Source organism: Paroedura picta, chromosome 5 (assembly GCF_049243985.1).
Source record: "Paroedura picta isolate Pp20150507F chromosome 5, Ppicta_v3.0, whole genome shotgun sequence".
Lineage (NCBI taxonomy): Eukaryota > Metazoa > Chordata > Lepidosauria > Squamata > Gekkonidae > Paroedura > Paroedura picta.
The window spans coordinates 101,137,837-101,161,517 of NC_135373.1; the positions used below are offsets into that span (position 1 = coordinate 101,137,837).

Consider the following 23,681-nt stretch of genomic DNA (forward strand, 5'->3'; position numbering starts at 1 on the left):
GTTACAGCAATTACACTGGCAAGGGATCTGGCCTGGGCCCAATTCAAGGTGTTGTTTAGTATATGTGCTGCCGAATTCAAGGTGTTGTTTTTGATCTTTAAAACCCTACATGGCTTGGGACCAGGGGATCTGAAGGTCCATCTCCACCCATGTGTTCCTGCCGGGGACTTATGATCACAGGGAGAGGCCCTCCTGACAGTCCGATCAAAGAAGGTGGGTGCATGAGGGAGGGCCTTTTCAGTGGCAGCCCCACAATTATGGAACAACCTCCCTTTACTTTTAATCTTTAAGAGGCAGCTGATGGTGGTTTTATTTAGGGCTGCATTTGATTGAAGCAGTCCAAAGTGGTGGTTTTAAGTTTTGTTTTTATATGTAATCTGTTTTATGTATTTTATTAATATTGTAAGCTGCTTTGAGATCCACAAGGAAGAAAGGTGGCTATTAAATATTTTGAGTTTAATAAACAAAAAAAGGAAACCATCCAAGACTGAAAGCTATGTTAATACCTTTTATTAAGGTGACCAAAATAACATGAAACAGTGCGTAAGAGTTCTCTGGAACTCATCACCAAGCTGAATGTTAAACCAAAGAAAAGTGTAAAGGGGAAGGAGATGTTTGCAGCCATGGTGTAAAGGCCTGTTGTCTGCATCCTACCTAGGATGCCAGGTAGACTTGAACAGAGTGTGGGGCTTCGTGAAACCACTGTCAGGTCACAACTTTCTTGTTCTGGGAAGGAAAATGCCTGCAGCAGACTCTGCCGCTGTCTACATTACTGACATTCCAGAACATCAGTAGCATCCGGCCGCCCAGGCGGTTGTCTTGATTTAGTATGTGAGATATATACACCTGTCACGGAATCTCGAGTATAAGCCGATGTTCTCTGGGTTTAATACATTCACAACACGGAGGTTAGATAAGGCAGTTGTCTTTATTGCTCCAGTCTGTGTGCACAGACAACGCTTCAGAGGATCATCTTTCTAGTGTGAAATATGGAGAGCAAGTTCTGTGCTGGCATATAAACAAGTGTTCATGCTAATAGTACAAAGAGTTTACGATTTTACATCTAGTAGTATTCAACAATGCCTTGTACTTCTGCCTATTGATAGTTCAGTTCTGAGAGATCCCTCCTTGGGTGCACCCTCGACAATGGACTTCTGCTGCAAAGGCCCCCACAGAAATGTATCGGCTTTTGCTGATATCCTTGCTGATGCTCCTGTCTTATGCCATGCAAAGATGCCGAGGCTGTGTAAACCGTGATGATCGGTGGCAAGGTCTTGCTGCTTCCATCAGTGCATCTTGCCCAACGCAGCAGGCCAGTGTCATTGAGTGTGTCACGGGCAGGGGAACATGATGTGCACAGTGACTAGAGCTACACTTGGCCTCTGCCAGGCCTCCGCCGATGAAGTAGGCAGACCATATTGCAAAAGCAAAGAGGTTTCTGTCCCTTCAAGCGGGTGCAGTTGATGCCATCTCAGCAGTACTGTACAACTTCTGCCTGCCATAGAACTTCTGAAAGGGGCAGAAGCCTTGGCATGGATTGAATGGGGTGGGGTCACTTTGTCATGGATACCATAGGGCAGGGGTAGTCAACCTGTGGTCCATGGACATTGTAGTCCATGGACACCTGGAGGACCACAGGTTTACTACCCCTGCCATAGGGTATATTTTTGGGCAAAGCAGGCTTGGCTTTCTACTAACAAAGGGCAAGTACTGCTTAGGGAGCTGTGCTAACATGATTTCCTTGAAATGTTTGCATGGATAGTTTACTGAGCCTGTCCAACAGATTTCAGTGACTTAACTGTTGTCTCAGCCTAGTTCCTCCACCTCTAATTTACCTAAAAAGTATTTCTCAGTATATGTGATGAATACTGCTACCAGCTGGGGGGTTCAGACCTTCTGTCATGTATCAACAGAACTTTGTCCAATAGCAGCCTTCTCCTTTGCACTATTTCTAACTGAAACTTTGGCACTCTGCTGCTCTTTCAAAATGAATCCTGTTTATTTTCTGTCTGTATGGTATATCTCTTACTCTTCTATGTACAAAACAATCATGTCCTGTGCCTTTGCCCAGGCAACCCCATGCCCAGGGCCAGGGAGAGGGGGGCCTCTTTGACTGGGCTGTAGGTCTGCAGAGGTAGCTCAGGAAAGGTATCAGAGCAAAAATCAACACAACCATGGCAGTCTGATTGCTAATAGCCTCTAATGAAAGTGTTTGACATTGCAGGAGGAAAACTTTTGCAGTATGTGTGAATGTTATGAAATTTCAAAGACAGTTTTGGAGACCATGACAGTTTTTTTTTTTTTAGAGAATCCTGTGAGGTGGGTGAGGCTGAGAGAGCTAGCTTGTTGTAGTGGTTAGGAGTGTGGACTTCTAATCTGGCATGTCAGGTTCGATTTTGCACTCCCCCACATGTAGCCAGCTGGCTGACCTTGGGCTCACCACGGCACTGAGAAAGCTGTTCTGACTGAGCAGTAATAACACGGATCTCTCAGCCTCACCCACCCCACAGGGTGTCTGTTATGGGGAGAGGAAAGGGAAGGCGACTGTAAGACGCTTTGAGCCTCCTTCGAGGAGAGAAAAGCGACATATAAGAACCAACTCTTCTTCTTCTTATGTCTCTATGTGTAAAAACTGCATGATGCCCCTCTTTCTTCCCACCACCCAACCAATATCGTTTTTAAGCCGTACCAGGTCCTGCCCATTGGTACAATTGTTTTTCTTTGAAGCTGATCTTGACATTGCTAAAAACTGTCTCTTTCCACTATCTGGTCAACATGACAGCCACCCGGTATCATTACTGTGCTCTCTGCTTCAGGCCGTCCGATTCGGTCTGCATTTCTGTTTTCTGTAAGGTGATTCACGGCCTCATCCCCAGCATTGTTATCACTGTGGGACAGGTAGTGGTTGTCACCAGGATGATCCTCCGCTTCCGGGATGTCTGATTCTGCTTCCTCTGTTTCACTGCCGCCTTCACCTGGAGGAGGATGCTGTGGTTGTGAGGTCATCTTTTTTGCCCTGTTCAAGCAGCAGTAGGAAACAATGGACAGAAAGAGAGAGGACAACACAACCTCTGAGCCAGCGAGATAGAAGATAACATCATACTTCTTGAGGGCATCCACCAGGAGTCCTAGGAGTCAAGAAGAGTACAACATAGAGGCATTATAGTAATCACCAACACTTCACAGTGGACATGCCAAGATCTGATAGACTTGGTGTCCTGTGAAGGCTCAGAGTTTGGTAGAAATTAAAAATGTTAATTGGATCCATGCTTGAAATATGCTTCTAATAATGATTCACCCATTCCAGTCACTACACTGGAATGTACTACACTGGGGGATCCACAGAGCAAATGGGATGAGCATATTGTTTATGGCTGGGGAGATTGAACGGGCTCCCCTGGAAGATACTGCCACCTTAAGTTTTGGAACATTGTACTGGTGGCTGTCGGCAGGTGCAGTCCCTCTGGCACACTTAATGGCAGTCATACCGATTGTGGGGAGGGATGATATTTTTACCGCCATGCTTGTTTTAATATTAATGGGGTCGTTTTATGGAGGGGTGTTAGTATGTAACCTGTCACGAGATGGCTCGCTGTAAGTGGTGGGGAATGGATGAATGAATGAATGAATGAATGAATGAATGAATGAATGAATGAATGAATGAATGAATGAATGAATGAATGAATGAATGAATGAATGAATGAATGAAGAGCTAAACTGGGCTACTCCATATATTGTTCCAATGTTTAGTTCACAACCCTCAGTTCTGGAGCCCAGCCTCAAGGTCCTAGTCTAGCTTCATTTCCTGTGCTACTGGAAGAAAAGCAATGTAGAAATAGTGCTGGGTAGACAAGGGAACTTAAGAGCTGGGAAGCTCAGTGGCAAGAGAAACTATGTAAAAGAGACCTAAGAAACAGGGAGCCAATGAGACAGGGGCTCTGGTGTATTTGTATGGATTTAATAGTTTAACTTGAACCAACAAGGCAATTTAGGCTGTTGTGGATATGGACGCAAGTTGTTGTAATCAGGTGTTACTATCTTGGAGCTTTCGCCATAAAGCATTATTTTGATAATTCAATGAAGTCACTTCCTATATTTACAGTAGAAAGAATCTAGAACATTATCTATTGTGATGCTTAAAGCTAAAAAGTGGAAAGTGTACCAGCAGATTCATTGGAGCTCCAGGCAGGATTAAAGATCTGCATCCTAGGGGGTATTTATTCTAAACCTTATCAACATCACCTAAGAACTACAGTTATAAGACTCAAACAGTCTACTGTAGCAGTTCTCTAGAAAAGCTTTCCAGCATCTTTCTTCATAGGATTTCATAGCCCAATAGTCTTACAGCCCAATAAATTGTTGACGTGACAAGAGTTTATAACATATGAACACTGCAATCGGACTTCTTCCTAGTAAAAAGGGGTAAATAACAAACCCTAAACCACTATCTAACAAGGCTCTTATAACTGATAGGATTATAATTGATATAATTTTCAAGAAGGATGTAGATAAAATTGAAAGAGCGACAAGGATGATCTGGGGCCAAGTGACCAAGCCCTATGAAGATAGGTTGAGGGACTTGGGAAAGTTCAGTCTGGAGAAAAGGAGGTTGAGAGGGGACATGATAGCCCTCTTTAAGTATTTGAAAGGTTGTCACTTGGAGGAGGGCAGGATGCTGTTTCTGCTGGCTGCAGAGGAGAGGACACGCAGTAATGGGTTTAAACTTCAAGTACAACGATATAGGCTAGATATCAGGAAAAAGTTTTTCAAGTCAGAGTAGTTCAGCAGTGGAATAGGCTGCCTAAGGAGGTGGTGAGCTCCCCCTCACTGGAAGTCTTCAAGCAAAGGTTGGATACACACTTTTCTTGGATGCTCTGGGCTGATCCTGCGTTGAGCAGGGGTTGGACTAGATGGCCTGTATGGCCCCTTCCAACTCTATGATTCTGTTATTCTGTGATTAATAGGATTTTATTTGCATGTACATTTAAAATGTCACATGTGAACATTTTAAACTGCAATACTGGAAATGGTAGTCTTACACTACAGCTCCCCACTATATGTGAATGCAGTGGAAAACCTGGGGCAAATACCGCTACGCCAGCACAATAGCGTAATGCAAAAAATAGTGCTACGCCAGCACAATAGCGTAATGCAGAAAAATAATGTGCCTTCGGCACCTTCTGGCTCTCTCACTTTCCTCTGCCGCCTTCTCACGCTTCTTAGCACTTTGTATGCCTGCTTGAAATGGTGGAAGAGAACAATGCGCTTTACGTGCAACTTTCCTCTGCCTTTCAATCAAGGCAGGCAACCAATCACCTTTCTCCATGTTTTAAAGGGACCACCCCAGCTAATTTTTTCAAAGTAAAACTTCTCCGTTGAGATGCCTATGCATTTAATCATAGATTCATAGTGCTTTTTTAATGCCACCACTTTTGGAATCATGAGCGTTGAAGCTTTTAAAAATTAATCTTCTCCCCAATTTTTTGGGGGGGCTGACTTTAGAGAGGCATACTTTGTGTGTTATCTGGTGGGGGAATTTTTTTTTTTTTTTGCCTGGACGATTTAACGCCTATTTGTTGCTTCAGGCAGTTTGCTTCCCCCCCCCCCCCCAATAAAAAACGTCCCCGGGAGAAGGGAGAGGGAGGCAGGTTCAAGGGCGGGCACTGGAGGTGGAGGTAGCGCTACTTCGGCTGCACACATTTCCTTAGCGTGTGGCTTGCTGGTTGCTCTCCTCCGGCTAGCACTACAGAGTTTGGAGAATCCACGTTATGCGATTCCCCAGCTAGCACTTTAAAGTGGAGGTTTGCTGCTGGGGAACTGGATGTTGATGATGTCGTGTAAAATACCCAAAATATGACATCTGCATAATGTAAGCATTTCACTTTATATTCTGGGTTCAGAATGGCACCTGTTTTCCTATCATATAATGTGTGAAGTGAACCAAGTTTGTTCCCAAATTTTTGAGAAAAATAGAGAAGCAAGAAAGATAAGACATCTCATGGGCTCCCAGCATTATCAATCATCCCTTCTTAGCTCAGCCAAGGAACCACATGGAAACTGGGTGGGCAAGTAGGAACTTGCCCCTTTCTTAGTAAACTCTCTATATCTCTTGAGGGATGCTATATATATGGGTAATATGCCAAGGGATATCTAGTTGTAAGCTTGAGACGTACTATCTTGCTGAGATGATAGAGGCCACCGTGTTAATTGGGTCTGAAGGAGAGCTGATAATCTGTGAAATATACTGAAATTGAGATTACTAGAAGAAATTGCGTTGGTTTTTATACCCTGCTTTTCACTTCCCCAAAGAGTCTCAAAGCAGCTTACAATTGCTTTCCCTTCCTCTCCCCACAACAGACACCCTGTGAGGTAGATGGGGCCGAGAGAGCTCTGATAGGACTGTTTGGTCAGAACAGTAGTTTCTGGGCCACGACAAGCCCAAGGACACCCAGCTGGCTGCATGTGGAGGAGCCAGGAATCAAACCCAGCTCATCAGATTAGAAGCAGCCACTTTTAACCACCATGGTAACAAAAAGCTACTGTGGCTCAGTGGTAGAGCATCTGTTTTGCCGGACACAGGTTGAATCCCTGGTAGTTCCAGGTAGTAGTAGTACATCAGGTAGTGCGTGATGTGAAAGACTTCTGCCAGAGATTCTGGAGGTACCCTGTCAGTAAATGTAAAGAATACTGCCATTGAAAGCTAAATGATCTGACTCAATATAAGGTAGCTTTATGTATGTTCAGAAAAAAATTGGTAATTTATTTAATTTATTCATAAATGATCTGGAACTAAGGCTGAGTAGTGTAGTGGTCTGCAGCTGACACAAATTATTCAAGATGCTGAAAACCAAGACTGACTGTGAAGATCTCCACAAACTGGGTGAGTGGGCGACAGTGTGGCAAATGAAGTCCAGTGCTGGTGTCAAGTGGTGCACATTGGGACAAAAATCTCAGCTTCAAGTATAAGCTGAAGAGTCTGGGACTTTTCAGTTTAGAAAAATGATGGGGGGAGACAGGATAGAGGTTTGTAAATACATGTATGGAGAGCGTTGACAAAAATCTTTCTTCCTCTCCCAGAATACTAGAAGTCGAGGGCATCCAATGAACCTGGTGGGCAGTATGTTCAGGATGGACAAAAGGAAATACTACTTTACACGGAAAGTGATTAAAATGTTGAGATGCCCAAGGATGGCCACAGGAAAAAAACACCTTATTCAAAGATGGATTAGGGAGATTCAGGGAGGATAAGCCTATCAATGGTTATTAGCCATGGTGACTAAGGGGAACCTCCACATTCAGATGCGCCAATCCTCTGATTTCCAAAGTCAAGAGGCAACATCAGGGGCGGCCTTGGTCCCTACCCCTGTTTTGGCCCTCCAGAAGAGCTGGTTGGCCACTGTGTGAGACAGGATGTTGAACTAGATGGGATTATTGGTCTGACTTTGCAGGGCTCTTCTTATGTTCCATATGTAAACACTTTCTGGCGTTTCAAAATGAGACTAAGCCTTCCAGGAAGCCACACCTTTGGCTCCTCATGCTTCCTGTGAGTTATTCAGCAGTAAGGGGTGAGCATTCTGCACATCGCCAAAGCCATTCTCTTCAATACTTTGTGTGTTTGGGGGCTGAACTAGGACTTGGAAATTGGCCATTGGTCTAAACCAAAAGCCCTACCACAGATTTAAACTCTGCACAAAGATAAGGGAGATCTTTATCTTTTTTTGGGGGGGGGGGAAGAAGTATCCAAGACTTACCTGCAGAAGGAGGTCCAATGAGCACAGCAAAGGCCTCGATGAGCAGCACCAGCCCAATGGCACTGGAGAACTTCTGCGAACCAATGATGGCCATGAGCACTTCAAACTGCAGAGCTCCCACCATCCCGTAGGATATGCCAAAGAAGATACAGAAGATGATGAGGGATGTGTAGGTGTTGGCTCTGGCACTGAATATATCTGTCAAGCCATTGAACAGCATTGCAAAGCTGAACAGGTAAGTGACATGGGGGCGCACCCACTTGAGCCCAGCAAACATGCCACAGGCTGGGCGGGCAAAAATATCGACGAAGCCAATTATGGACAACAAGAAAGCAGCTTCTTTGTCTGGCACTCCTATGTCTTTGGCATAGTTGACTAGCAAGATGGGGGGCACAAAGAGGCCCAATACCATGATAAACTTGGCAATAGCATAAATGACGAACCCCCGGTTTTTGAAGATAGAAAAATCTAACAACTTTTTCTTTTTCTTGAGCTTTTTCTTCTTGGCTTTCTTTGACTTCTTGGTGCTTTCTGTGGTGCTGATGATCTCTTCGGCCCTTCCTCCCATTGGAAGCATTTCTCTTGCTTCATATTTGTCCTGGACTTTCTCTTTCTTCTTCATATTGATCTCCAGAGGTCTCATGACTGCACCACAGGTGCAGCAGTTGAGCAGCAAGCCCCCCATAATGAGGAACCCCCCTCGCCAGCCAAACTTCTCCAGCAAGACTTGTCCCAGCGGAGAGAGGGCTGAAAGGAAAACGGGGCTCCCAGCTGCTGCGAGCCCATTGGCCAGAGGTCTGCGCTTGTCAAAGTAGGAGCCTAACATGATCAGAGAAGGCTGAAAGTTCAGAGACATCCCTAAACCTGTAGAATTAGAAAGAGATTATATTAAAAGACCTCAGTCTTATCTGCTGCTTTCCTCAAGTGTCTGCAAAGGAATTTTGCTTCTTTTTGAATCTCATCCTTTCATGCACTTTTCCTCTTAGCACTATGTCTTATTTAAACCATTATCTGAATGTACTTCTTAAAGCTGAATAAGCCTTAAGAGGCACTGCTGGAGAAGTTATGGGATCCAGTTAACCCTAGAATTCCTAGATACTATGGATGTTTTCTTCCATCATTTTTTCCTCTCAATTTTGCATTGTCAATGTACTTTCAGTTAAGGAAGTGTCGTGTCCACTTTCTGGGCTATAACATTTGCACATGTCCACAGAGAGCAAGACAGAGACTCAAAGGCACATACGTGAAAATGTTCGATGTACCATGTTCCCTTCCCCCAGCAGCCATTCTGCTCATGGCTTCTGGCTGCACACCCTGTACGATCCAGCTGTTCTCCCCTTATTTGCAAACACTAACCTGTGAGCATGCCGGCCGTCAAGTACAGCTCAATAATGTTTGTGGTGAAGGAGGCCAGAATCATTCCCGAGGAAGCCAGGAGCCCCCCCACAAGCATCACTGGCCGGCATCCGAACTGGTTCACCATAATGCTGCATGCAGGTCCTGAAGAGAATCCAAGAAATTGGGGAGGGAGGGAAGATATCAGGATGTAGTGAATGACTGTGAACAGCAGAAGATGTCTTGGCTATCCCCTTGCATATTTTATTTGACACACAGAAATTGCAGCCTCGGAATGTACTATGACGGGGAAAATTGTGGTCCGGAAACTTCAGGGATTAAAATTATACAATAAAAAAGAGCAAGACGCATGCATGAGGCTGTGGGTGGTTGGAGAATGGAGAGCCCCACATGCTGCTCCTTGCTTTGAGGACTGGTGGTCACAAAAGAGGGTTTCAGGAAAGGAAAAAGCTTTGTTGTGCTTCTTTATAGTACATTTCAGTGGACTGGAGGGATGAAAGTAGGAAGCATTTTAAATGACATAGCACATAAAAGAGGAAGAAGAGGAAAGGGAGATCAAAACAATTCAATCAGTTTTAGACAAACCAAGGAGGTCTACCTTGTTAGCCTCATAGAGCAGCGCCAGGCAATAATGGGGAAGAATCTGACCACTGAGAGTATTTAGTTGATAGGTCAAAGGACTAGCCTTCTACACTTCATCCGCACATATAGGATAATGCACTTTCAATGTGCTTTGACAGCTGGATTTTCCTGTGAAGAACGGTGTAAACTGCACGGAGCTTTTATTCCAACCCCAGGTCGATTAAGTCCCTGCCCTCTACACAGAATGCGATTTCCGTTTGGATTCGGGGCGATTTTAATTTTCCTTCTGCAGCAAGAAGGATTGATCCAGATTGACCCTACCTTTATTGTGCGATATCTCAGACTGCTTTTAACGCTCAATATTTCAGATTAGAGAAAGCTGGCTGTTTTGAATCTGGGCTCTCCTCCCTGGTAGAGGACACGTGATTGGCCACAGGTGGTCAAGTGACAGACTTGCCTTAAAGGAGAAGCCCCTAATTTCTCTCAACTTCTGTCCATCCTGGATTTTTTCTCCCTCCTCTGCCTTTTTTGATCTTCTCCCCCTCCCCTCCAAGAAAAGAAAGAGGCTCCGTGCCTGGCTTCTCTCCCCCCCCCCCTTCAAGAAAAGAAAGAAAGAGGCTTGGCTCCCCCCCCCACCTTCTGAGCCTCCCTAACCAGGTGCAGAACACTTTCCTGTTTCAATGGGGGGGGGGGAGAGGAAGACCCGAGTTCAAAGAGATCTGAATTCAACAGGATTGACAATGGAATAAAGAAAGTAAGTGCAGACTCTGCCCAGGAAAATCTACTTCTAAAGTGCATTTAAAGTGCATTATCTATTGTGTGCTGAATAAGCCCTGGTCACTGCCGTAATGTCTATCCACATCCGCACTATCCACATTTTTTTGTGATAGAGTTTGGAAGGTTAGCTTCCCTCCTCCCTCAGGACAGGGCAGGGGGGGGAGTGCTGTGCACTGCAGGGTTTAGGGAAATAGGTTAGGTGAAGTTAACAAGGGGAGGAGTTCTGACAGTCCTTATGAAGTTCAGGGAGGAGGACTGGATGTCACAATAACTAGAGACTGTTCTGGCTGTAGGTCTCTCACACTGCGGATGTTTTGTAAGCATACAGAAGTGGCCCCATAGGACCGGTGGCTTCCTTACCTGTTCCATACAGCATAGCCAGCATGATAGATGAGATCCAGGCTGTGTCACTGTAGCCCACGTGGAAGTCATACATCAGCTCCTTGAAATAGACACTCACCGCCTTTGGAAAGGCATAGGAGAAACCAGTAATGACGAAGCAACCCAGCAGCACAATCCAGCCCCAGCCTCCATCGGGGGGCTTCATTTTTTCAGGCAGGGGGTCCGTTTCTGCATCAGCCCTGCCCATTGTCTATGCTAAGAGAGGAACCAAAAAGTCAACAGGCAGCAGAGACAGAAGGTAGACTGCTGAAGCAACAGAGGTGCATACAAGACACAAATACTGACTACCAGCTACCATCTGTGTCATCTTTGCAGCTTGATCTCTGTTCATGCATTTCTACATCTTACCTCCACATTGGACTTGTGGCAGAGTAAAAGTTGCATTTGAAGGCTTGGAAACATGCAAATTCCAGAACATGAAGGAGATGAGAATTGGTTAAAATGAGTTTGGCTGTTTTGAGAGAAGAACAAAGCAGTTGGGGAAGGGGTTTCGGTGGAGTGAAGCTTCAGAGTTCTCAGAAGCACAGCTTTTGCTCCCATGAGGACATGATGCTGACTCATACTGAATCAGACCAGTCAGTCCATCTAGTTTAGTATTTTCTGCTCGGTTGAGCAGTCGCTCTCCAAGGTCTCAGGCAGAGCAATGTCTTCTTGGTCAACCCTTCTGCCTTTACTAGGAGTTAAGTGTGAACTAAGCCCAAGTCCTCCTGCATGCAAAGTACATAAACTCTCCCTGCTTTTCTTTGATACTCCATTGAGCTGTCATGGCAAATAGCTATTCTCTGTCACTTGCCTAATGTCCCACCATCAAAAACATGTTCACCAGATCTTGTTGCAGCAAATTCCAGGCATTCTGTGTCCCATGCTGATGTGAATAAGTTCAAGTAATTTCTTCTATATGTTCTGATTATATACCAGTCAATTTTCTAGCAGTCCCCTGCCCTGAGCTTCTCAAGCTTTTTTTCGATTTTAAGAAAAATTGGCTGTTAAATATCATAACAATAAACTGAGAAAATATGATAACAGGTTCTCTGAATTCTCAGCTTTAATTTAAAATCAAACAAAGAACTTTAGGCCCTTCCATTGCAGAGATTCCCCTTATATCTCAACTGCAGTTGGGAATACAGACTCTCGTTTACAATGAAATCTAAGAATTCAGATAATCTATCACAGGGTATTGATAACAATATTTATTTACTGTTTTAAATAAGCCCAACCCAAAATGCGACGGGGGGGGGGGGGTGACCATTGCAGGGTCAGGGAAAATGGTTGCAATGCAGTCTGGAAAATCTGGACTTTCCTACCTGTATAATAGCTGCCAGGCTTTCCTGCAGCTTTCCCCCAAAACTTTTCCCCAAAACAAAGCAAGTTTGAAATGGATTGGAGGAAAGCCGGAGAAATCCAAGGTAGGGCACAAATACTCCATGATGATGTGGGAAAGCAGGGTAAAACATGCTTCCGAACAACACTGAACCCAGATGGGAACAAATAACCCATTTATACATTTCCCTGTATTCTGTCACTAAACCATGTACAATGTTTATAAATCTTCTGTCATGCCTCTGCTCAGTCACGTTTTAAATTAAAAATCCAAAATGCTTTAGTGTTCTCAAATGGAGGGTGCCCAGCAATATTTCCTGTCTCCCTGATTTCCTCCTTAGTTAGTCCACTACCAGCAGGCCCTCCCCCCCTGTGTATATGTGAAACTTGGAATTTTTGCCCCAATGTGCAACGCTTCACTTTCCATTTATTTACATTGAATCACATGTACTGCTTCTCTGGTGGTTCAGTTTATAGTCCCTGAGGGAACTCTCTTTTTCTTTTCCTCCTTTGAGTGTCACTGAACCTAGCAGCCAATGGCCATTATAATGCCAGCAGCAGCTTCCATCAATGGGTGAAGCAATGCGACAGAAATTCTCTCCCTGGGTTCTTGGGCAGGAACTTTCATCCACAAAGCTGCAGGTTCTACTCTGCATTGTTTGTAAAACTATACATCCTTGGGAATGTTTCCATAATGCAGCACATACAAGGTTTAGTGACATTCCGTGAAGAAGCATTTGCTTTCAAGGATACAGTAAAATTGCATATACCTAGGCCTGTAGTTTCCACTGGACGTTCTGAAGAGATAACATGATGTAGTATATCCCTCAAAGATGGTGAAGAGGGCTAGGCTATGTTTGCTGGCGTTTGTCTAGGATTGCAGGCTAAATTCTTCATGTCCTTTCCTTCAGTTTCTATCCTACTCTTTGTATTTCACATTCAGTCCTTGAAATGGATTTAATTCAAAGGTGACTCCCCCATTGCCTCAGTAAAACATTCTTGAAGCAGTGTGGTGTGTGTATGTATGTATATATATATATATATATATATATATATATATATATATATATATATATATATATATATATATATATATATATATATATATAATGGTAAAGGTATGCCCTGTGCAAGCACCAGGTCATGTCTGACCCTTGGGGTGATGCCCTCCAGCGTTTTCATGGCAGACTTAATACAGGGTGGTTTGCCAGTGCCTTCCCCAGTCATTACCGTTTACCCCCCAGCAAGCTGGGTACTCATTTTACCGACCTCGGAAGGATGGAAGGCTGAGTCAACCTTGAGCCGGCTGCTGGGATTGAACTCCCAGCCTCATGGGCAGAGCTTTCAGACTGCATTTCTGCTGCCTTACCACTCTGCGTCACAAGAGGCTCATTATATATATATACACACACACACAAACCAGCAGCATAAAAATGGAGTCCAGTGCATTTAAAAGTAGCTAATTGAGCAGAATAAAATATTTAAAAATCTGAGGATTATAGAAACAGCTGTTTAAAATCACTTATAACCAAGGAGAGACAAAACCTTCACAGGGTGGGGTAAATAATTATACAAAAGCACGGCAAATAAAAATACTTTCACCTGGAAAAGGGTTGCATATTTCGTACAACCAGGCCTCTGTGTGGAGGAAGCTGCAGAGCCCTGTAGGTCACAAGAGAAAAGCCCCATCTCTGATTCTCACCCACCTTGCTTCAAAAGGGGAGAAGCATGCAGAAGAAGATCTTCAACGATGAAATAATTCTTATCATAGAAGATTATCCTCCCAAGGTAAACCATGACATGGGCAAACATACTGTGATTTGCATTGACTGGGAATGGACTATGGCACCTGCTTGGCATTTATTTTTCTTTTTAAGCAAGGTATGTGAGAGCCAGCTTGATGTAGTGGTTAGGAGTGCGGACTTCTAATCTGGTGAACCGAATTTGATTCCCTGCTCCCCCACATGCAGCCAGCTGAGTGACCTCGGACTCGCCACAGCACTGATAGAGCTGTTCTGACAGAGCAGTGATATCAGGGCTCTCTCAGCCCCACCTACTTCAAAGGGTGTCTGTTGTGGGGAGGGGAAAGGGAAGGCAAATGGAAGCTGCTTTGAGCCTCCTAGAGATAGAGAAAAGCAGCATATAAGAATCTTCTTCTCTTCAGTCCCAAGTTTAAAACTTCAGCATCTTCAATTCAAAGAGGGCAGGTGGTAGTGATGAGACAGACCTCCACATGAGACACTGCTGCTGGTCATTACCGGCCTTGATGGACCGATGGGATGATTCAATATGAAGCATTTTAATGTCTTCATGTGCAAAACAGTTTTTAACACAATAAAGCCAGATACAGTGTGTTGGAAGCTCTGTAATGCTGCTGAAATGCAGAACGAACAATAGCTAATTTTTCTAAAAGGTCTAGACGCACATACTTCCAGTAGCCCCCAATACTGTGGGACATTTCTAAAGGAAACGAGGCACGTGCCAAACAGATTTCTGATCTGCCTGTTATGGGGCATGGCCAAGAACAGTAGAAAAATGTGGGTGCAAACAGGAGAGGGAGAGGAAGGTAGCAAGGGTGTCTCAAACCCTTAAGCTGGTCAAGAATGTCAGCAATGGCCAGCCTAGTATTTGTTTTCCAACATAAGCCAGTCATTCATGACCTTTGTGGTACTAAGCACGTCAGTCACTGTGGAGGGTTTTTTTTAATTAAAAAAAAATTAGTTATGCAGCTTGATCGTACAAGGCCTGCAGTCACTGTGGGAAGACCAGCAGAAATTGGCCCTGCTACGGAGATGGTTTATCCTAGTGGACCCCTAGGGGCCTCGTGGTGCTGTATGGTTACGGGGCCTTCACACTGTGATTCTTAGGGGGTCTTTGTATTTCAGATGGCAAGAATGAAAAAAAAGAAGAAGAAGCTGTCAGTTGTTTCCAAAGTTCCAACTATCCTTGGGAAGGAAGCCTGCTGCTACAGCATAAATAGCAGCACCGGCTGTGCTCTGCTAAGGCTCTGCGAATCCTTAAAATGCTTCTGGTCCTATGGGCCCTAGAATCATAGAATCATAGAGTTGGAAGGGACCTCATGGGACATCTAGTCCAACCCCCTGCACTATGCAGGACACTCACATCCCAATCGCTCACCTACTGTAACCTGCCACCTCTTTGCCGTCACAGAATCAGCCTCTCCATCAGATGGCCATCTAGCCTCTGTTTAAAAATCTCCAAAGATGGAGAACCCACCACCACCCGAGGAAGCCTGTTCTACTGAGAAACCACTCTAACTGTCAGGAACTTCTTCCAGATGCTTAGACAGAATTCATTTTGAATTAATTTCATCCCATTGATTCTGGTCCGTCCCTCCGGGGCAAGAGTGAACAACTCTGCTCCATCCTCTATATGGCAGCCTTTTAAATACTTGAAGATGGTTATCAAATCCCCTCTCAGTTGTCTCCTCTCCAGGCTAAACAGACCAAGCTCCCCCAACCTTTCTTCATATGTGTTGGCCTCCAAACCCCTCACCAACTTTGTTGCCCTCCTCTGGACACGCTCCAGTTTGTCAACATCCCTCTTCAACTGGGGTGCCCAACACTGTGGCTCCTTAAACTAGCCCTGCCCTGCTCTAGATTCTAGGGTGTGCCTTCTTTGGTTAAGGAGCAGACCCTGGCCTGGCCACGAACTGCAGAATAAATTCCCTCTCTAGACAGTAGTCATAGGGTTGCGCTAACATCTATGGTTCAACTCTAGGAGGCCTTGCATTTGTCATATCTGGAGAGGGTGTTGGTGAGGAAGTAGCTTGATTCTTAGGGGATTTTACAGCAGATCTATAGCATGGAATTGTGACATTAGTTTCTGCAGCAGATAAGGAGCAATATCTCCCTGTCATAAACATTCATTCAGCCCAACAAATGTTTGATTTCTCTGGTATCTGTTCGAGGCACTTAACTCATTAAAGCCACCGAGAATTTGCAGGGACATAAGAACACCTGAACTAAGGGACAAGATGCTCTGCAGAGATTTCATGATTTCAGCCAATGTTCAGAATTATATCCATGTCTGGTCTTAGCATTTTGAAAACTTTTAATTTTTGCAGATTAATGTTGCTAGCCCTCATGGCTATAGAGAAGTTTAGAAACGTTACGCTTATGCTTTACTCACAATAAGCAGTGAATACAAAATAACATTGAAGATAAAATGTAAGATTAGCCCCAAAAGCCTGCCAAAGAGAAAGATTTGAGAACTGCTTCTAAAAACATGCTTTGAGTCTGTAAATCTCCAGAGGGGCTAAATGCTACACCTGTTGGGCAGCCCTGAAACTGCTTCCCCGCATGCCCATAAAGTACTGATTTGAAATATGAACAATTAATTTATTCAAATATTTACACCCTGTTTTTTCCCCAGGCTGCCAAACAAGGCTATTCTCCCTTCTCCCATTCACTTTCACAACAACCCTCTAATGTAGGTCAGGCTGAGAGAAAGCAAGAGTGCTGGCTCAAGATCCCCCAGCCAACGTCCATGGCAGGTGGGCCTTGACAAAAACATGCATTCTTCTCCACTGATCTTAACAGAAGCAAAGTGACAAAGGAGGCAGTAGTCTTTTAAAGAAGCTTGGCAGCTTGCTTTTGCACTACATTTCTTTTAAAAACCCCACCTCTTGATTCATATACAAGGAAGTAAATGCCTGCTGAGGAAGTGTTCCTCCTGTCTTAACATACTTCAAGATCACCTGTCAGGCCATCTTTCTCGGGCATTATTCAAGGTGAAACAAACGCAGGCCTGACCTCTTCCCCACTACAGCACACGCACACAGTGGCAAACACAAAACAACTGTGGAGTTGCATGTTCCACCCCATCACACATGCCCCAAGTAATCAGTCTGAAAAACCTCAATAATCCAAAGACAAATCATGAAAGCAGTACGCAAAATAACCCCCCCTCACACACACACACATACTCATGATGCTTTCTTGGACAGACATCACTCACAGCACGGAACAACCCAGAACAATACCCGTGCCACATGGGAATACACCAAAGCAGCCAGTCTAAATGCATGTTGCTCTGATGCTGTTCTTTGCACAAGCGTTTGAGGATGTCCTCTAGATAAAAGGAGCTATTTAAATATAGACACATGGCACTCAGAAATCTGTAATCATGTACAAACTTTAGCAAGAGAACCTGCCCTACTTTTGAAGTTTCCTTTCTGGTTTCCAGTGTACAACAGTTTCAGTGTACAATCGACACATGTATTCCACACGAGCTGGCCTTTGCACATTATATATATGTGTGTGTATATATGTATATGTATGTATGTATAACTCACACCTACTCTCACACTCACACACCAATCTCAATGCTTCCTGCTTCTTCCCTTCTGTGAAACTGACATACTCTTCGTCTTCCTTTGAAATCTTAGCATGTAGCATAGCGTCATTATTATACCCTCTTACTTATAAAGTACCATCTACAGCATAACATTTTGTGGAACTTGGAAGGAAAGGCTGCAAGGAGTTTGCAATCTAAACTAAGAGTAGAAAGTAGAGTACAAGTTAATTCCAGTAACAAGGGGCAAATTTGTCCTTATGATTTTGTGTGATGGGTTAAAATGCAACATTTAAAAACAATTTTTCTTTAACATGGCAAATAAGTGTGTTGCCTTGTGTGACATTTACTCTCATCTAAGAACATAGTATAGTGGAGGAGTGGGGGTAGAAAAACTCTGGACCATGAAGTTCACACAACCACATGGTTGCTTAAAGCTATTGATTTCAATAGATTAAGCAGCTATAACTCTTACCATGAACTAGTGTCCATATTTTTAAGTGAGTTGTGCTCCTTCCATGTCTCTCTTAGGTATAGAAGAAGAAGAAGAAGAGTTGGTTCTTATATGCTGCTTTTCTCTACCCGAAGGAGGCTCAAAGCGGCTTACAGTCACCTTTCCTCTCCCCACAACAAACACCCTGTGAGGTAAGTGAGGCTGAGAGAGCCCTGATATCACTGCCCGGTCAGAACAGTTTTATCAGTGCCATGGCGAGCCCAAGGTCACCCAGCTGGTTGCATGTGGGGGAGCACAGAATCAAACCCGGCATGCCAGATTAGAAGTCCGCACTCCTAACCACTACACCAGACTGGCTCTCTTACAGTACAGGTAGGTATAAACCTGCGTATACATATCTCAAATACTCTGGATGTGCAAGTGTTCAAAATTTCTGCAAAGCTTTGTCCTTTGAAGCACTAATCAAACAGCATGCATTCTGGAGAATTGTTGAGCATTCTATTTGCTACATGAAAATTGCTCCCATCAGGGGAATCAGCAAAAAGAGACAAGGATGGCAAGAGGCAAGCATGGTTTCTGGGACCTAACACAGCAGAGACCTTTTGCATGAATCCACAGGCAGTCTGCAGAACAGCAAGTAAATGAGCCTTTCCTGGAATATGTGCTCCCATTTAATTAGGCTATGAAGCCAGTGTTTACATATGTATGTGCCATCGAGCTGCAACCAACCTAAGGCTACCTCAGCAGTGAGCTTTAAAGGCAAGTGAGAAGCAGAGGTAGTTATGCCCTTGTCTGACTCGGCAGAACCTTCCTTGGTGGTCTCCCATCCTGCATAGCTTCCCAGTCGGATGAGACTGGGTTATGCCACACTGCTTTCCCTACACAACCAGTATTTAACCTGGACTGGAGGCCAGTCGGGCATCCTCCGTAGCTCATTAATTTGCAACACACAACAATGCTAACAACTAATGGGAGACATGCATTCCATAATAAAATACAGACCTGGAGCTGAACTGTGGCTTCCCTTTTTCTTTTTGGCTTTCAAGAAGACAGATCTGAGCAGTCCTTCTGTATTCGGAGTGTCAGTTTAATGGAGCAAGGCTTTCAGGCATCAATACAAAACCCCTGGAAGATGCTCTTGCATCACCTGCATTCCTCTGTTCTAGCCAGGAAAAGTCTCCATCCAACTTAGGCTGTCAAGGATCCTTCCTGAACTGTGGCCCCCTCCTGAAAGTCTGGTGCGAGGGGAGAGGGGTCATGTGGTGATCTCCTGTGCAAGTCCTCTTTCTAGCTCCCCTCCGGAGTCCCTGGAGCAAAGTCTGCAGCTCAAGTCCTAAGGTGTTTACAGTGTAAATATGGGTCAGCAGCTGCTTATGTTTAAAGTCGCTAAAGAATCATAGGTTGCTGATCTAGCAGAAATCACTTCTGTACTTTTAAGAGGCTTTCCCAGCCAATGGGAAGGAGCAGAGCTTGGGCTAGAATCTCCTGTAATCCTGTTGCTCCAAAGCGAGAGGAAGCAGAGAGACAGCCCATAGATTCTTTACGCTTCCTGCACCTCTGTTCTTGATGCTCACCTACAAGTTTGTGAGGCAGGTAGGGAAGATTGTTTTTGGCCCATCAGACCAGGCGGTCTCATAGAACATAATGAGGGAGCACAGTACAGGTAAGGTAAAGGTAAAGGGATACCCTGTGCAAGCACCGAGTCATGTCTGACCCTTGGGGTGACGCCCTCTAGCGTTTTCATGGCAGATTCAATGCGGGGTGGTTTGCCAGTGCCTTCCCCAGTCATTACCGTTTACCCCCCAGCAAGCTGGGTACTCATTTTACCGACCTCGGAAGGATGGAAGGCTGAGTCAACCTTGAGCTGGCTGCAGGGATTGAACTCCCAGCCTCATGGGCAGAGCTTTCAGACTGCATGTCTGCTGCCTTACCACTCTGCACCACAAGAGGCTCTTACAGTACAGGTAGCATGCAATAATGGGGCAAGGCACAGCTTTGAGGGTGCAGCAGGGTGCAATAGCGCAGCAAAGGTCATGGCAGAGAGGCTACAGAGCTAGTATTTGGGCTTGTGTGGAAATAGCAGAGTGGGCTAATGTGTGCACATCAGCAGCAGTTGTAGTCAGGGACAATTAACCATCCAACTATGTGAAGGCAAATGCCCCGTGCATTTCCAAACCATTTTTCTGAATTGATTCATTTACCCAGATCCTGCCTTAAAGCAAAGGTAAATCAGGCTGACAACTAGGAGGAAAGAACGAAATCTGATATCACAACGCAGCTTCCTTCTACTTAGTAACTCAGATTCACTTTGCATAAAGCAACTGTCAATAAGGCAAAGGTTCTGAAGCAGGAAGTGGTTTATTATTATAGAGGAGAGGCTGCAAGAAGCTGAAAAAGATTTCTTTAACGGAGTTTGTCACAATAAAGAGAAAATACGTAATCACTGGGAAGACCCAATCGCTACCTCAATGAATATTCATGACTGATGTATATTTATGAAATCCATGATTTCTAGAGCTGTACCAAAATTTCACTAAGTTTAATTTTGAATCCAGAAATCTCCCATTATTGTGAAAGGTTTGCACTGCAAAGCCTGCTGTTTGTGAGAACAGATTCTGTATGGGTAGCTGTGCTTCGCACTTCCGAATCTTGTTCTGTTTGATATTACTCAATGCCAGACTGAGTGTAGTAAGAAACTAGCGGGGGCACACAAGGACTTGTAGGTGGCATTTTGGTTTTCCCTGTATCCCCCTATCAGCTGTTCTTTATTCCCTCCTCATAGAATCATAGAGTTGGAAGGGGCCATACAGGCCATCTAGTCCAACCCCCTGCTCAATGCAGGATTAGCCCTAAGCATCCTAAAGCATCCAAGAAAAGTGTGTATCCAACCTTTGCTTGAAGACTGCCAGTGAAGGGGAGCTCACCACCTCCTTAGGCAGCCTATTCCACTGCTGAACTACTCTGACTGTGAAAATTTTTTTCCTGATATCTAGCCTATATTGTTATACTTGTAGTTTAAACCCATAACTGTGTGTCCTTTCCTCTGCAGCCAACGGAAACAGCATCCTGCCCTCCTCCAAATGACAACTTTTCAAATACTTAAAGAGGGCTATCATGTCGCCTCTCAACCTCCTTTTCTCCAGGCTGAACATTCCCAAGTCCCTCAACCAATCTTCATAGGGCTTGGTCCCTTGTCCCCAGATCATCTTCGTCGCTCTCCTCTGTACTCTTTCAATTTTATCCACATCCTTCTTGAAGTGAGGCCTCCAGAACTGCACACAGTACTCCAGGTGTGGTCTGACCAGTGCTGCATACAATGGGACTATGACATCTTGTGATTTTGATGTGATGCCCCTGTTGATACAGCCCAAAATGGCATTCGCCTTTTTTACCGCTGCATCACACTGTCTGCTCATGTTTAATTTACAATCCACAAGTACCCCAAGGTCTCGTTCACACACAGTGTTACCTAGAAGCGTATCCCCCATCCAGTAGGCATGCTTTTCATTTTTCTGACCCAGATGCAGAACTTTACACTTATCTTTATTAAATTGCATCTTGTTCTCATTTGCCCATTTTTCCATTGTGTTCAGATCTCGTTGAACTCTGTCTCCTCCTGGTAGTCCTCATATCCTCTCCAGTTTCCTTTGTCCTCACCCACCAGTCCAGCCTACCTTTGATCTGCCTCCATCTTCCATTGTACTATGGGGATCCAAAGCACCTTTCAGGAAATGGCTGCTTTGGAGGGCGGACTTCATAGCATCCGATTCCATTGAGGTCCCGCCCATCCCCAAATCCTGCCCATTTCTGGCTCTACCCTCAAAGTCTCCATGTATTTCCCAACCCTATCATCGAGCTTCCCACAGCAGAGTGTTGAACGTGGGTCTCTCATACCCTTGTCTGAAACTCGAACCACATGGTCTTTCATGAAGTAGCTACTATTGAGAGATAGTGAGCAGCTGTAGTTGCTGCCATGTCTGAACTTGATGAGTCCTCTCTCAAAGGCCAAAACAGCCCTGAAAAGGGCTTTGTTCCCTGCCTTTTAGGGACAGAAATCAAGGATTAAAATGTGGTTGCCTAGCAACCTCTACAATGGACACTGCAGATGGCATTTGTTTCTTAAAGGCACAGGTGTTGCTTTTATTATTTGGTGGTTATTTTATGCATCATGTGTATAAGGCTTTATATATTTTTTGCAAACCTGGGACTCAGATTTGCAGAAAGATCTGTCTGTTCATGCACTAGTCTCTGGATTTAAGTATCCAGATGGGCCATACTAAGAATTAGATATATTCGCAATTGTGTGCTAATGTGTGATGTAATCCCATTGCTGATACCATCATCATAAACTATAAAAACCTTACGGTCCTTCCAATGATGTGCCAAGCCTCTAACTGGCCCTCACTTGGGGACTTGTCCTCAATAGGGTGACGGCAATTCCCCACTGAGGGTCAATTAGAGGTTCTTCCCACCACCTGTCCTTCTTGCTGCTTCCTGCACTTGCCATGAGGAGGAAGAGGCAACAGGAGGTAAGCTGGGAAGGCCATCCAGCTGCACTCTGCCATGGCTGCACTGCAATCTCTGGTCTCCTGGCTGCTGGGAGGGCAGGGAAGGCCTTCTAGGTGTGCTCTACCACAGCTGCACAAGGCTCCCCGGCCTCCTGGCCTCTGGGAGAGCTTGTTGAACCATTCATGCTGGCCCAGGTGACCTGCCTTGCTGGCAGGCCTGCCCTGGTTTGTGGGAGCCCTTCCACTCTCTCTCTGCCTTTCTATGGCCTGTTTTCAAAATGGGCTTTCCTAGTCAATAAAGGCATGTTAGTCAAGAGAGTGAAATGAAATATTAATGTAGTACCTAATAGCATCATCCTATTATTGATACCAAGTGATTTCTGTGCCAGGCCTGATGTTTATATTAACAATTTCTGTAGTTCAACAGAAACTACAGAATTCCAGTATTCTTGACACTGATAGGCAATTTAGGTTACTTTCAAATCTCCAGAAAGTACTTCTCTATGGTAGTGGTATCTCCACAATGGGGCGTAGTAGGGCAAGGGGGAGAAGAATGCACATATTTATTTATCACCAGCCTTCATGACTGGTGTAGAAAACCTCGGTTCATAGAAACATGGTACTTTAATATACTTCACACCATGAAATCAGCTGGCCAGGGGGAAGAGCTCTTCTGGGAGCCCATTCCACCAGGCTGGGGCCAAGATCAAAAAGGCCCTGGCCCTGGTTGAGGCTGGCTGCACGTTTTGGGGGGCCAGAGATCACCCATTTTTTGGATGATCTTAATGTTCTTGGGTGGGGGTATAATTCCTATTAGAGTTTCTCTTTGCTCAAGTGAATAGAACTTGTACAGCGGAGTCCTTGTAGAGATTTCAGTCATCAAGTCTACTGCAGTTTGCTCCACTAAGGAACCGGGACGGTAAACCATGTGTGAGGAGATACAGTGCAGGAGATACATGATCCATATGTATAAAATATGGTGGCCACCTTGTCCAGGACTCCTGCACTTTTAATACCTTGAACAAGCAAAGATTTTCCTAATATAGAAAGACCATGATGGAGAAACCTTTGCATGCAGAACTACTGTCTGCCTTGCAGCGGTTATGGGCACAACCGCCCCACCAGAAAAAGAAAAGGGGGGTGGCACATTCTACTGGCCCAGTGTTTCTGACAGAAAAAGCAATAGGGTAAGGTTAGGCCACAGCAGGAAAAAAA

General features: G+C 44.7%; 1 protein-coding gene across 1 annotated transcript; it reads right to left on the reverse strand.

The window, feature by feature from the left end:
* Positions 1-465: 465 nt before the first annotated feature.
* Positions 466-19,287, reverse strand: SLC16A8 (solute carrier family 16 member 8). The gene is made up of 5 exons (XM_077339506.1): positions 18,961-19,287; positions 10,827-11,063; positions 9,108-9,251; positions 7,752-8,615; positions 466-3,128 (listed from the first exon to the last, which is right to left on the reverse strand). Exons 2-5 carry the CDS (start codon positions 11,053-11,055, stop codon positions 2,743-2,745), a joined length of 1,623 nt encoding a protein of 540 aa, XP_077195621.1. The 5' UTR covers positions 11,056-11,063; positions 18,961-19,287; the 3' UTR covers positions 466-2,742.
* Positions 19,288-23,681: the final 4,394 nt, after the last annotated feature.